Source organism: Talpa occidentalis, unplaced genomic scaffold (assembly GCF_014898055.3).
Source record: "Talpa occidentalis isolate TD23 unplaced genomic scaffold, MPIMG_talOcc4v2.1 talOcc4.11, whole genome shotgun sequence".
Classification (NCBI taxonomy): domain Eukaryota; kingdom Metazoa; phylum Chordata; class Mammalia; order Eulipotyphla; family Talpidae; genus Talpa; species Talpa occidentalis.
Genome location: NW_023601104.1, coordinates 35,959,411 through 35,975,426, shown reverse-complemented (window position 1 = coordinate 35,975,426; position 16,016 = coordinate 35,959,411). Strand labels below are relative to the sequence as shown.

The 16,016-nt window shown below is 34.3% G+C and overlaps 1 protein-coding gene across 11 annotated transcripts in view; it reads left to right on the top strand.

Moving 5' to 3' along the window:
- Window positions 1-16,016, top strand: part of MYO9A (myosin IXA) — a 191,763-nt gene that overhangs the window by 145,076 nt on the left and 30,671 nt on the right. For all 11 annotated transcript variants that reach the window (XM_054688553.1, XM_054688550.1, XM_037502853.1 and 8 more), the window contains 5 exons: window positions 2,569-2,711; window positions 7,625-7,848; window positions 8,362-8,478; window positions 14,139-14,327; window positions 15,960-16,007. In XM_054688553.1, the coding sequence (XP_054544528.1) occupies window positions 2,569-2,711; window positions 7,625-7,848; window positions 8,362-8,478; window positions 14,139-14,327; window positions 15,960-16,007 (721 nt within the window). The remainder of the gene's footprint in view (window positions 1-2,568; window positions 2,712-7,624; window positions 7,849-8,361; window positions 8,479-14,138; window positions 14,328-15,959; window positions 16,008-16,016) is intronic.

Below are 16,016 nucleotides of genomic sequence, written 5' to 3'. Positions count from 1 at the left end.
GTTAAGATCCTCGAGCTTTTATCCTTTACTCAGCTTTCACATTTCACAAACCCTCTCAAAAGATGATTCAAAGAGTCCTTGGGCATTTTGTCTTAACTCTCAAGGAAAAATGTAAAGAAACTGTTATCAAGGGCTCTCTTTACAAAATAGACCAGCCAGATAACCCTGCATAGAAGACTACATCTTGGAAACCCCATCATTGTGCACCAGAGCTTTTTATATTAACCCTACTTTTGTTGACCACATACTTGAGAACATACATGAAAGAAACTAAAACTAACAGATAAAATACAACTTGGAGGAAATAAACTGCAAGACAGACAAATAAAAGTAACTATAGACCTTCTGCATAAATAAATATAACTGCATCCTTAAAACAAACAGAATGCATGAAATAGAAATATTTATAATTAAAAAAATCTTTGAAATTAAAAATATATAGTATGAAGGAACAGCTCAGAAAGAATTAGAAGAGTTAGAAAGTAAGTTGAGGACACACCTCAGAAAGATGAGCATTAAAGAACAGAGATGAAAAAAAAATAATAAAGGGCAAAAAGAGATGGAAAAGAACAGAAAAATTATTAAGAAAGTTACAGAGTAAGTTCTGGAGTTCCCATAGGAACTAATGGGAAGTAAAAGCCCTGTGAAGATAGAACAGTGAAACAGAGAAGCTCTAGTAGAAGTTCTGTGAAGATTGAACAGTGAAACAGAGGAGAAAAACATTAAACAATTCATGTAAATATCACAAAATTGATGGATATAAATTTACAGATTGAAAGGACCTACTAAATGCTGAGTGTCCCAAGATTGTGGACAAAAATAGACCCATACCAAAATACAGGAAAACAAAAGACACAAAAGTAATCTCCATTATGATAGTGAAAGTAGCTTTGCAAATGACAGCTGTTCAGCATGCATTGAGGTAAATCATGCCAGGCTAAAGCAGGTTGGAAGGCTCTGAAAGAGATTTCTTCATGAACATGAAACCTGTAGATTACTTAACTATGTTTGAACATGTTGAGATATTCACAAATGGGAAAACTGTTGGAGATGAATTACATTTGGAAAAAAATGAGCAAATGTAAAGCAAAACATTAACTTAAAGTAAATTATGCAGGGAACTATATGCCTCTGTTATCAGTCTTATTTGCATAATAAAACTAGTGAATAATGCTGTATAGTGATCTAGCTAAAATTACAGTAGTTTGTTCTGTTGGGTGCATACATGTATTTGTGGAGTGAATGGGATAGAGTGGTAGAACCTGCCTAATCATTATTTGTGGTCACAAGAGTGATAACAATATAAGTATGGTAAATATTAAAAGAATCAAGTCAAAATTATTACCTTGAGGGAGCAGAAAATAGCTTGAAAAAGGTAGATGGATGCTATCCTTTGTAATAGGCCTGTAGAACAATTTCTGTTTATACTGTATGAATGTATATTACCAATAAACTTTAAAAATTGGAACAGAGAAAAAGCTGGTCTTCAAAACTAGATAGACCTGAGTTTTAACTTTCATGTCCATCAGTGCTCTAATTTCAGTTTGCATATGCGTGATGTGATGGTTGTGAAAATTAGGGGTATAATATATAAGATGTAGTGCCTGGTACCTAATAGATGCTCACAATTTTTTTTTGACTGATTGAACATGCAAATGAACAAAAAGTTAATGTATGAATCAACCTCCTGTTATAGAGTTAAGGTACCCAATATAGTGAAAGTGAACTATTGTTATTATCTTAAGATGTTTCTTTGATTTATGAAAAGGGAGAGAGTATATCAGCATTAAGAATTAGGCAGTGATTCACTGGCTATATAACTATGGGACTTACATAATGGTTAAGCCTCCAGTTTTTCATCTATAAAAGGTTATAGTAGTTTGTAAGTAAAATTTTTAAAACTTCTAAAAACTTTAAAAATTTTTTAAAAACTTCTAAAATTGACTGAGGTAATGCTGTACAAACAGCATTGTGCCTACAGTAACAAATAAGTGGTTGATTTTGTTAAATGATAATAATGATTACATGTGAATATAAAATAATGATGTTAAACCTTTTATTATATAATGGTAAGTTGGATTTAAAATCATGCATGTAACATGATTATAGTGATGTGAAATGTGTGTGCTTATGGATAAAAACTGAAAGGATATCATCCAAAAAGTGAACAGAATCATAGTATGTCAGTAATTTCCTTAGGAAATATTTGTTGTTGGCTTTATACTAAATCCAAACTAGGAGGAGGATGAGAATGAAAAAATACCAGTTTAAGAATCAGAAAACCTGAGTTCAAATCCTAGTTCTACTGCTTTGCAGCTGCTTTAGTTTAGGGATTATTATATGTATCCAGGTCTAATTATGTCTGTATTCAAGATGAAGAAACTCTACCTTCCTGGTGAAACTTACATATGATTGAATTTAAGTGTGAAGGTTAAATTAACTAATACACATGAAAGGTAATCATATGAAATGGAGCAAATACTGTCACAAATACTATCACAAATACTGTCTTCAAATACTGTCACAGAGATATGCTGATTTCATTTTCACCTTTTATGTTTTAAATAGACCTCACAGAGCTAAGATGAGGTTCTGGGCCAAAGGGAAACATGGGGAGAAGAAGACTACCAGAGTGAAACCTGCTACCCAAACAGAGGTTTCAGTACTCTTTGCTGCCTCAGATGTGATTCCAGCTCATCAGGTTCCAGATGGTAAAAAATAAGCAAAGGGTGGCAATTGTTTTCTTAGTATCTGTCCTTCCTCCCTTTCCTTACTTATTCTTCCCTTTACTTCCTTTTCTTCTCTTTATTTTTAATTACGGTGATATTAGGATACCCCCATCAGGTATTGCCACCATAGTTCACCCACCACCAAATCACCTATAGTTCACCACCATAGGCCATTGTCCTTCCTTCCTCTTTGTTCTTACTCCTCTTCCACCCCTCCTACCTCTGGATACTTCAGTTTGTTTATTCTTTCTTAAAGTTTGCTATTCTTCCAGTGTTCATTTCTGTTGACTAGAAATTCTAATGTGAAAGAACCAGGATTGTTAAATCCTTCCTTAACTAAGTGATATAAAATTACATTGAACCTATAATAGATGTTCAAAGAAAATGTTGTACAGTGAGCAACAAGAACTTTAAAAATGATTATGAATCTTTGATTAGTCTGTTTCTGAAGTATAAAAATGTAAGCATCTTTCATTCACTTAACAGATATATAGATTTGTAAATAATTAGTAAAATAGTAGCAGCTAAGAATTTGAGTGCTTGCTGTGCACAAATCATTGTGCTAGCATGTTGTATTTATTAATCGATCCTTACAACAATTTTGTGAGGTTGGTATGATTGTTTTTGCCAATTTTTTTTTTTCCAAATCACCCCTACCCTATCTGCTTCCCTCTCTCATGCCCTCCAACATTTCCCCTATTCCCTAACATAAACATCTTCTTTTTGATGAGTTCAAGTTTTTTTCCTTCTATTTTTTACATATAATTGTTTTTGAATATTTATTTTCTGCAGATGAGTAGAACCATCAAAACCTTTCAGTTTTTGACTGACTTCACTCAGTTTAATCACCTCAAAGTCCATCCATTTTGTCCCAAACGCCACTGCTTCATCTTCACAGCTCTGTAATACTCCATTGAGTATATGTTCCACAGTTTCTCTATCCATTCATCTGTTGAAGGGCAGTTGGGTTTGTTCCATAACTTGATAATTGTGATCAGTGCTATGAGATATATATATATATATATATATATCTTTGTATTAGCGTTTTCATGTTTTTTGGATAAATATCTAATTGCAATATTACTTCAAGAGTAAGTCTGGGGCCTCCCTGGTGGTACAGCGGTTGAGCACTGGGTTGCGAAGCTGCCCACAGCCTCTGCAGAGCCGGTTCAATCCCCGGCTGCTCCCTGGCCACCGGAGGAGGGTCCCACATGGTGCGCAGACCTCTCCTGCCACCCACTGCTCCCCTCAGCAGTATACTTCGGTCCTTCTGCCTGCTCTGCTCCCCGCTCTGGCTCTGGTGAGTTCTCTCACCCTCCCGCGCCTCTGACTGTACCCAGTGCTTGTATAAATAAATAAATAAAATCTTAAAAAAAAAACCAACAACACATTTAAAAAAAAAAAGAGTAAGTCTGGTGGGATACTACACTGACTTCTGTTTGTCTGAGAAAACCTTTATTGATCTTTATACTTAACCTTTATTGATCTTTATACTTAAATAATTTTGCAGGATAGAGAATACTTGGCTGTCAGTTCTTATATTTTAGGATTGCAGATATTTCCTTCTACTTCTTACCTAGAGAATGTCTAAGCTGAAATTAGGGGGAATCTTAATTTGGGAGCCTTAGAAGTTATTTTTTTTCCTTGCTGCCCACAAAATTTTTTCCTTCTTTTGATTTTTGATAGTTTGACAATGATGTGTCTAGGTGTAATTCTTTTTGCATTTAAGAATATAAGTGTTATCTCTGCTTGCTGGACATCCATTTTTAAATCATTCTGCAGGCTTAAAGATGTCTTCTCTTACCACTGCTCTTCAATATAATATTGGCGGTCCTAGCCAGAGCAATAAGATAAGAGAAAGACATACGAGGAATCCAAATAGGGAAAGAAGAAGTAAAACTATCACTATTTGCAGACTATATGATAATTTACGTAGAGAACCCTAAAAACTCCACAGAAAAACTGCTCAAAATAATCAACCAGCTTAGTAAAATAGCAGGATACAAAATAAACACACAAAAATCAATAGCCTTCCTATACACAAAAAAACAATATGAAGAAGAAATCAAGAAAACCATCCCTTTTAAAATTGAAACAAAAAAAAAAATCAAATACTTGGGAATAAACCTAATAACAGAGGTGAAGGACCTATACAAAGAAAATTATAAAACACTGTTAAAAGAAATAGAAGAAGACACAAAGAAATGGAAAGACATCCCCTGCTTATGGATTGGAAGAATTAACATTACTGAGAAATTCTTAATTGCTATTTTTTTGAGTAAGGTTTCTGCTCCTATTTCTTTTTCTTCCCCATCTGGGAGACTAATCATTCTTAAATTTCCTTGCTATATGAATTTGATATTTCTTGTAGTTTCCTTATTTTTCCTTTGTCTTGACTCTCCTCTTTGAGCTTGTAATTTGTTCATTTGCGTCTTCTACAGCTGATATTTTTTTCTTCTTTCCTTCATTCAGAATCTCTCGTTTGATCTTTTTATATATTCAATTCTTTGGTGAAGAGCTCTCTGTGTCTCCATCTCATTTCTGACATTTTGTGCCTTCCTGTCTGCCTTTGACTGATGTTCTGGTATCTCATTTAACATTTTTAGTATTGTTACTTTGAAGTCATCAGATAGTTTGTCTATTTCCATCTCCTTTATATTTCTTCTTGGACTTCTGACCTTGTTTTTCCATCTTGTGTTGGGTCATTCCTTGCTTCCTATGCGTGTATACAGCCTTATTTGTGTGCGTGATTTGGTAGTGGCGCTGTGGTAGTAGGATTTAGTTTTGCTTTTACCTTGGTGTGAGGGGAGGTAGAAGGGGGATTGGGGTTTTAATACTAGATTTCAGTTTGATGAGTGATGTTAGTTAATCACTTCTACCTCTTGTTTTGTTCCACAGCAAGCTTTATTCTGTGCTTAGATTGTCTTTACTTCCCACCTTATCCATTGTTCCTTTCTTCGGAGAGCTGCTATCTATTGAACTTGGATCTCCCAGTAGGGAGGATAGAACAGACCTGTTACAAAAAGCAAACAAAAACTTCTTGTATCTGTAATAAGATAGAAGGACAAGGAGGAAAGTTCATCGAGGAACCTGTAATATCTGTGTCAGAAGGAAAAATGGTAGAGATGTAACTAGCGCCACCCCCCCTTTTTTTTTGGTCTGTGGCTTTGTTCTTATCTCTTGGCAAACTGATAAGGATTAGACCAATAATAAATTGGTTTATTTGGAATATTTAGAATTTCTCACCGTTACATTACCGAGAGGATCACTTTTATCTGGTTTATAATAATTATTCAAAATTTTTCATTATTCACAGTCACATACTTTGTTACTTATTCCCAAGAAGGAAGCATCCAGCTTTTTAGTTGAAGCATATATTAAAAATAGATTTTATTGTATGTTTGCTTCATAAGGATTCGTGTATAAAAATTAAGATTATAGCTTTTTATTTATCATAGGGTAGAAATTTAGTAAGTAAAATTTGTTTTTTTTTTTAAAGCTTTTTTTTTAAGATTTATTTATTTATTTATTTATTTATTTATTTATTTATTTATACAAGTACTGGGTAAGTCAGAAGTGCAGGAGGGTGAGAGAATTCACCAGAGCGGGGAGCAGAACAGGCAGACTGACGAAGTACACTGCTGAGGGGAGCAGTGGGCGTGGCAAGAGAGGTCTGCGTGCCACATGGGACCCTCGCAGGTGGCCAGGGATCGAACCAGCGCTGCAGAGGCTGTGGGCAGCTTCTCAACCCAGCACTCAACCGCTGCACCACCGGGGAGGCCCTAAAATTTTATTTTTAATGCTGAAATAGGACTATAGACAATTTCTTCAGTAAATATTATTTCTTTTAAGAAAGATATTAGCTGATACATGAACTAACTACTTAGATATGTAGGTTATATAAAGGAATTGAAATCCATTAAAATCAATTGAATATACTTGTATCCTATTACTTTGATATGATAGCTGAGATTGGGTTTTTCTCAGTTTCTGTATGAGGTGGTATTAAGCATGTAAGGGGCTTTTTTTTTCCATTTTCAGAGTTAGCTTTTAGATGGAATGGAGATGTACCATTGGGATAGAGGATAAGAGAAATAAACGTGTGTGGGTGGGTAGGGGAGAGTCGAGTAGGTAAGTGAAGGAAGGGAGCAATATTGTCATCAAGTCCCAGATAGAGTTTTGGCAGACCCATTGTAGTTCTGGATTATAACAGACTACATGGTAGTTCAATTTATTTAGTATAAACAATTATAGGGAAAATTTTTGTGCTCTCCAATATTACATATACAAAACCAATTCATTCCAAGAATTCTCTGAGAAATCCAGAGTTATTTGGGAAATGTATAAGGAAATTTTAAATGCTAAAGGAATCCAAGCACAAGTGAGCCATTTACCCAGCTCCATAAGATTACCAGGCTACCACCAGGTAGTATGACTGACTTTAGACCTTAGTAAAGAAATAATAGTACTTAAACTTCACTAGTTTGTTAGACTGTAAATAGCTGGGTGTTTTTTCAGAGTAAAGCTGTGACTGGGTTAATGGTTAGTAGGTTAGTATTTTAATATGCTAGTGTAATTTTGAACTCTCCTTTGTTTTCTTTGGCTTCAGTTCTATGAAATACTTCTGACTTGATTTTCAGTGTCAGATCTCAGGCTCTTGGGAGACATGATACCATTTCCCATTGAAAAGAGATAATTATTAAATGTGTTTTCTGGACAAATGTGTAATCTGGATTTATTACCTATCTGCCTGGTGTCAGATGTTAGTGTTACTTTGCTTTACATATATTTGTGCTTGTTTCCTTTAATAACTTATTAAAGGAACACAAAAAGAAGCGTGTGGAAATTTCAATAATTTACAGATTTTTTTCTTTTACACTCTTCTTGAATTTTAGAATTACCTCAGCTTCATCCAACACCTCCTTTGAGCCCAGAATTGCCTGGTAGTTGCCGGAAGGAATTCAAAGAGAACAAAGAGCCTTCTCCAAAGGCAAAGCGTAAGCGAAATGTAAAGATCAGCAGTGTGGCTTTGGAATCTATGCATTGGCAAAATGACTCTGTCCAGATCATAGCAAGTGCCAGTGATTTAAAGAGCATGGATGAATTTCTTCTGAAAAAGGTACACTTTGCTTTCTGGGTTATGCCCCTGAGCAGCTTTGACTATGAAGTACTTGCATTATTATATCAGGATAATGCCCTCTAGAGAGCACAATTAAATATACTTCAGTAAATTAGATGATCTGTTCTTTACCAGAAAGGTGCCTGTAATAGAATATGCCTCCGTCAGACTGAGTAGATAGGATTTAAGGTTTTAGGGTTATTGTTGACTTCTACTTCAGTTGTTACTGTCCTGTTATATTCCAAATGTGAAAGTGAAACTTATTGTACATATGGAGTTGTTTTTCTGGTAGCAAAACTATAGAATTGTACAGTGTTGGAAGAGACCTCAGAAGTCAGCCAATTACTGTAAAACTTTTGCTCTCTAGTCATACCTTTACCTGGGTCCCATAATATCAATGGTTTGTACTTTTAGGACTATCTTGTTGAGCAAACAGTATGTATCCACTGTTAAATTCACCTCTTTTCAATTAGTTGATTTTGTACAAAAACTTTTTCTCCCTGTGGTCCCCAGATGAATGACTTAGATAATGAAGACAGCAAGAAAGATACATTAGTGGATGTTGTATTTAAAAAGGCCCTGAAAGAATTTCGGCAAAATATCTTCAACTTTTATTCATCTGCATTGGCGGTAAGTTGGACCTTGTTAAGAGATACTTAGTCAGCATATGAAAGACATTTTGCAGTGCTATAGAAGATAATGTAGAGGTTATGTTCAACTAGAGATTTCTCCTTTTTTTGTTTTGTTTTGTTTTAGGGACAGGTACGGAAAAGCACACTGATTAACCTCTGATCAATAGCCTTCTTGAATTTCCTTGAGTAGTCTCCTCTGTGCCCCTGAGTATATTTTCATCTTCTTAAGACATTGAATTCAGACATTGTGCATATGATTCTATTTTACCCAGTGTCGCTTTACTATTTTTATTTTTCATGAACCTTTTAGCTTTAACTTCTAATTCTAATTCTAATTCTTTGGCTTTTTTGTGTGGAATTGCATTATACATTTTCTTTCAGTGATATTTGTCATGTTTTAGAAAATTTATTTTTGGTGCTCAAATGTATAAATTAATGCTTTGATCTGTAGAATCTTTATTAGTACCTGTGGATTACCATATTTATTCTACTAAATAGTTGTATTTAATTGATTTTCCTTGTTCAATCTGTAATTCATTTTGAAAAGAGAAACCAGAAAAGCTTATTATTTATCCTCTACTTTTTCTTTCTCACTATAAGATTTTTTACCTTTTAAAAACAAGAATGAGACACTGTGAGAGAGCAGAAATTTCAAGATCATAACAAAGAAGTATCAGCCTATGGCAGGTGACTAGGTTTTGCTAGGGACAATATTGACCACATTTTCCCAGTCCTGCCCAACAACTTACCACTCTCATCTCTGTCTCTGCTTGACCACCTGCAGTTCCAATTGGGGAATCAGAGTTGTTGGATCCTTGATTACACTTTGAATCACAGGAAGAGCCAGCGTTATGAAACAGAACTTAACATTGGTTTTCAAGCCTTGGATCAAAAAAGATAAACTTGTAATTCTAAAATGTGAAAGAGAAATAAATGCCAAATATTTGTGGCACTTTTTGTCACTTATGAGAAAAAATCTCTTTTTCTTCTCAGATTTCAGAGCCTCATTTAAACAAACTAACAGAAGTTCCATGAGGTTTTTTTTTTTAAAGTAATGTGGTATTCTGAGTATAGCAATTTTTTTTAGAAAAGTAAAACAGAGATGATTACCTAGTGTATCATTAGGCATGTATTCAAGAATTTACTCCTTTAGTTTTAGAGTGGCTCTGTCTAAACTATATTCATTTGTGGGAGATCAGTAGTTAAGAGGAATCCGGTAATCCATACAATCTTTATAATAAAATATAATTTAAAAAAAAGACGAGAATTTCCCTGGACTTGCTCAAATTATTACAGTTTTTATTTATTTATTTTATTTTGTATACATTTTACATCATTCTTCCTTTTTATACAATGTATGCTTTCTCTTCTCAGGTGTAGTCCTGTAAAATTCCCACCACCAATTCACCCATGCACCATCATCACCATGGTCACTTGTGTTCTTCCCTCCCCTGTTTTGATCCTTCTTCCTACCCCTCCCCTGCAGAATGGCTCTGATTTATAGTTGCCTGTTGAATTTTTAAAATTTATTATAATTATTATTTTTTTCCCTGATCCCTTATTTGGTTCCCCTATATTCCTCCTACAAGTGAAACCATCCAATATTTTTCTTTTTCCTTTTGGCTTATTTAACTGAGCATGATCTGGCCTCCCCAGTGGCGCAGTGGTTGAACACTAGGTTGCGAAGCTGCCTGCAGCCTCTGCAGCACCGGTTCAATCCCTGGCCACCGGGTGAGGGTCCCACATGGCGCGCAGACCTCTCCTGCTGCCCGCTGCTCCCCTCAGCAGTGTACTTCATCAATTTGCCTGTTCTGTTCCCCGCTCTGACTCTGGTGAATTCTCTCCCCCTCCCTTGCTTCTGACTGTACCCAGTGCTTGTATAAATAAATAAATAAATCTTTAACTGAGCATGATCCCTTCCAGCTCCATCCATGTTGCTGTTAATGATATACGTGTGTGTGTGTGTGTGTGTGTGTGTGTGTGTGTGTATACCACATCTTCTTGATGCAGTCATCTATTTTTTGGCATTTGGGTTGTTTCCATAACTTAACGATTGTAAATAGTGCTGCAGTAGACATAGGGATGCAGGTATCCTTTGGGATTAATGTTTTTGTGTCCTCTGAGTAGATTCCTAGGAGTGGAATTGCTGGGTCATATGGTAGCTCCATTTTTAGTAATTTGAGGAATCTCCACATAGCTTTCAATAGTGGTTGACCGGTTTGCATTCCCATCAGTAGTTTAAGAGAGTTCCTTTTTCTTCACATCCTTACCAGCATTTGTTGTTAGATTTTTAATATGTGCCATTCTCACTGCTGTCAAGTATATCATTGGGGTTTTGATTTGCGTTTCCCTGATATAAGGGATGTTGAACATTTTTTCATATACATGTTGACCATTTGCATTTCCTATTTGGAGAAGTGTCTTTTTAGCTCTTCTGCTCACTTTTTAACTGGATTGTTTACTTTGTATTTGTTGAGTCCTGTGAGCTCTTTATAGATCTCTGTGATGAGTCCCTTATCAGTTGTATGGAATGCAAAGATTTTCTCCCAGTCAGTAGGGTGTCTCTTTGTTTTGGTTAATGTGTCTTGCTGAATAGAAGCTTTTTAGTTTGATGTAATCCCAGCTGTTTATCTTTTCCTTCACTTTCTTTGTTTTGGGGATGAGTCTTTAAAGATGTACTAAGATGTATGTCAGGTAGTGTTTTACCTATTTCTATATATTTTATGGTTTTCTATATGTTTTATAATTTCAGGTCTTATGTTCAATTCTTTTATCCATTTTGAGTTGGTTTTTGTGCATGGTGTGAGGTAGTAGTCCAGTTTCATTCTTTTGCATGTGGTGGTCCAGTTTTCCCAGCACCATTTATTGAACAAACTGTCCTTGTTCCATTGCATATTCTTTGCTCCTTTATCAAAGATTCGTTTTTCCATATATGTGTGGCTTTATTTCTGGATTTTCTATTTGATTCCATTGGTCTGTGTGTTTTTGTTCCAGTGCCATACTGTTTTAATTATTATGGCTTTGTAGTATAGTTTGAAGTCTGGGCGTGTGATACCTCCTTTCTCCTCCTTTTTAGTCAGGAGAGCTTTGACTATTGAAGTTTTTTGTGATTCCACATGAATTTCATCAATATTTGTGCTATTTGAAGAAAGTCATTGAGACTTTATTGGGATTGCATTTAAATCTGTAAATTACTTTCAGTAGGATGGCCATTTTAATAGTGTTAATTCTTCCAATACATGAGTAGGGGCTGTCTTTCCATTTCTTTGTGTCTTCTATTTCTTTTAACAATCTTTTATAATTTTCTTTGTATAGGCCACTCACCTCCTTTGTTAGGTTTATTTCCAGGTATTTGATTTATTTTGTTTCAGCTGTAACTGGGATGGTTTTCTTAATTTCTTCTTTAGATTGATTCTTTGCATATTAGAAGACTACTGATTTTTGTGTGTTGATTTTGTATTCATCTGCTTTACTAAATTGGTTTATTATTTTGATTAGTTTTTCTGTGGATTTTTTAGGGTTTCCTATGTATATTATCATATCATCTGCAAATAGTGATAGTTTTACTTCTTTTTCTATTTGGATTCCTTGTATGTCTTTCTCTTATTGCTCTGGCTAAGACTTCCAGTATTATATTGAAAAGCAGGGGCAAGAATGGACATCCTTGTCTTGTTCTTGATCTTAATGGGAAGGCTTTCAGCTTTTCTCCATTGGGAATAATATTGGCTGTGGGTTTGTCATAGATGGCTTTTATTATGTTTAGTTTTGTTCCTTCTATCCTGAGAATTTTGAGGACCTTCATCATAAATGGATATTGAACTTTGTTAAATACTTTCTGAGCATCTAGTGATACCATCATATGGTTTTTATTTTTCTTTTTTTGATGTGTTGTATTATACTAATTGGTTTTCTGATGTTGAATCATCCTTGTGCCCCTGGAATAAATCCCACTTGGTCATGGTGTATTATCCTTCTGATGCATTGTTGGATTCTGTTGGCTAGGATTTTGTTGAGGATTTTTGCAGCTCTGTTCACTAGGGAAATTGGCCTGTAGTTTTCTTTTTTTGTGTTGTCTTTGTTTGGTTTTGGTATTAGTCTAATGTTGGCTTCATGAAACATATTTGGTAGTATTCTTTCTCAATTTTTTGAAAGAGTTTGTGTAGGATAGGCACTAGTTCATTTCTGAACATTTGGTAGAATTCATTTGTGACTGGTCCTGGGCTTTTTGTTTTTGGGGAGAGTATTGATTACTGTTTCAATTTCACTGCTTGTAATTGGTCTGTTTAGTTGTTTTATTTCTTCTTTATCTAGCTTAAGATGATTATATAGTTTTGGGAATTTGTCCATCTCTTCTAGATTGTTGAACTTGTTTGCATGTAAATGTTCATAATAATCTCTGATTTCTGCTGTGTCTGTCATAATTTTTCCTCTTTCATTTATGATCCTATTTATTTTGTTTTCTCCTATTTTTTCTATATAAGCTTGCCTAGAGGTTTGTCCATTGTTTTTTTTTTTTCCTGAAGAACCAACTTCTGTTGATCTTTTGGATTGTTTTTGTAAATTTCTATTTCATTTATTTCTGCTTTGAGTCTTATTATTTCCTTTCTTATACTGGCTTTTGGGTGTTTTTTTGTTTGTTTTTCTTTTTCTAGTTCTTTGAGATGGGTGATTAGGTTGTTTCTTTGATTTCTTTCTTGTTTCTTGAAGTGAGCCTGTATTGCTATATACATTCCTCTTATTACTGCTTTTGCAGTGTCCCATACATTTAGAAAGTTGTGTCCTCATTGTCATTTGTCTCAAGGTATTTTTTAATTTCTTCTTTGATCTCCTCATTGATCCAATGGTCTTCCAATAGTGTGGGTTTCAATCTCCATGAAATGGAAGAGTTCCTTGCTTTCCGTGGTTTATTTCTAGTTTAATGCCTTTATGATCAGAGAAGATAGTTGGTATGATTTTGATTTTAAAGTCTGTTGATATTTGTCTTGTGGCCCAGTATGTGATCATTCCCAGAGAATGATCCATACACACTTGAGAAAAATGTGTACTTGAATTTTTTTGGGTGCAATGTCCTATAGATGTCTGTTAAGCCTATGAGATCTAGGTCCTTATTTAGGACTCTTGTGTCCTTGTTTATTTTTTGTCTCATTGATCTCTCCATTGGTGAGAGGGGGATGTTGAAGACTCCTACTACATATGTATTTTCTGTAATGTCTGTTTTCAGAGATGATAATAATTGTCTGATATATTTTGGTGCTCCTTCATTTAGTGAGTATATGTTGATGAGTATTATATCTTCCTGATGTATTGCCCACTTAATCATAATGTAGTGACCATGTCTCTTTTTACCTTTTTTATTTTTAAGTCTGTTTTATCTGATATAAGTATAACTGTTCCTGCCTTCTTTTATGGTCCATCAAATTATTACACTCTTTAAACTTAGGTTTTTTACTAAAATTTAGCAGGTTTTATTCTGCAGATACTCAAGTAGTTGTGCGTTTACAAATACCACATGACTTCATGGGCTTACTTATTGGAAAGTATATAAAATTATACTAAATTCTTATACTAAATTCTGCCCAATACAAGTTGAATCAATCTTCTATATTTAAGGAATTTCTTCATAAAACCTTACCTTTCTATTTTATTATTTATTTTTAGATAGATGATGGGAAAAGCATACGTTATAAAGACCTCTATGCACTATTTGAGCAGATTCTGGAAAAAACCATGAGGCTTGAGCAGCGTGATTGGAGTGAATCTCCAGTTAGAGTTTGGGTCAATACTTTTAAAGTGTTTTTGGATGAATATATGAATGAATTCAAGCCTTTGGATTGCATAACCACAAAGGTAAATATGGTATATTTTGACTTCTTTTTTTTTTTCTTTTTTTTAGTTTTTTTTAATTGATTTATACACAAAAGAACTAGTTGTAGGGCAGAGGTGTTGGGGTTGATGGGGGTGTGATGAGAGGATTCACCAGAATAGAGTGGGGAGCAAGAGAGGTGGATCTAGTGAAATACGCTGCTGAGGGGAGCAGTGGGCAAGACAGGAGAGGTCTGCTGCACCATGTGGGTTAGCTCCCTGGCTGGGGATTGAACTCAGGATGTAGCAGTGACAGCGCTGACACTTAACCCCTAGGCCACTAGGGAGGCCCCTATTTTGACTCCTAAAAGGATTCAATTGTGAATATTTTCAGTCTGAGACAGTTTGTATTTGACGAGCATTGTGTTAAGCATGTCAGCTTAGCATTACTGTAGATCTTCCAGACGCCATTCTTTCTTATAAATTGATCAAACCATGTTATCCAAACCTTTTGCAATTAATACTTTCTTCACTGAGTTAAAATATAATGTTGTGCCATCAAGATTATATAGCAGTCAGTATGTGCATTTCTTTTTTGAAAAACAGTGGTTAAAGATGCGATTCTTTGTATCATCTTTACCTTTAGGTAAGGATCCACAAATTATGTTTCTTCTGAATTAGGTTTTAGAAAATGTGTGTTTCTAAAAATCTATATAACAATAATAATCACATTAAGTGCTAGGTATTTGATATTTTATAGCAATTAGACTGTTAAGCAATAGCAGCAAAAGGTAGACAGATTGATTACTAATACAGTTTTTTTCATATCTCTATGTATTTTCAAACTTTATCACACTTCAATCTAATACACCATAAAGTTAATATTATTACTTTAAGGGCAGAGAAAGTGGAATTTAATTAATTTCTTCAATATTGATATTTTATTCAATTCTTGCTTTAGCTCTGATAAATACTATGAAATCCATACTACACAAAATTATCAATGTATTTCCTTTCAGTACCCCAGGTAAAATAATTAGGTATTTAATTACTACTAAGTATCAGATATATTTGTAGTCCTTTTTATTGATTATTTTCCATTTTACTTTTAGTAATTCTACTTTGTATGTGTTTAAATTACTTTCAGTGTGAACTCATTTTGAAGATCTAAATAAATGCTTGAAAGTTCTTCTGTTCTACACCTAGATTAAGCTCTTTATGTTATACAGAGACGGTTTGTTAAAAATTTTAAGTTAGCTTTGGATTGTTCTATATTATGGTTATTTGGAAATGTCATATGTAAAAGAGCTTTTCCATGTCCCAAATAACAACATTTTATATTTAACTCTGGGATTAAGACTTCTTTATAACCAAAATGTAAATTACGATCTTTAAAATTAATTACAACTAGTAAAATAAAATAATGAATTAATATGGCATGACTTCTGGACAGGACTGAGGTTTAAAAAGACAGTCTGTTGCTTTTATGAGCTCTGTGTTTTACCAAACACACACAAAAAAATTCTCATTTTACTGTCACTGCTCAATTGCTCTTTTGGAATAAAGGAAATCTGCTTACTTTCTTCTCTGTTGAGCAAAAATCTTAGTATTTGCAAAGAAGTTAGAAAGTAAATTAATTTTTGTTGTATTACAGTTTCTGTATGTCTTTCCCATCAGGTGCCAAAAACAGAAAGAAAGAAAAGAAGGAAAAAAGAAACTGATTTAGTAAGTTAT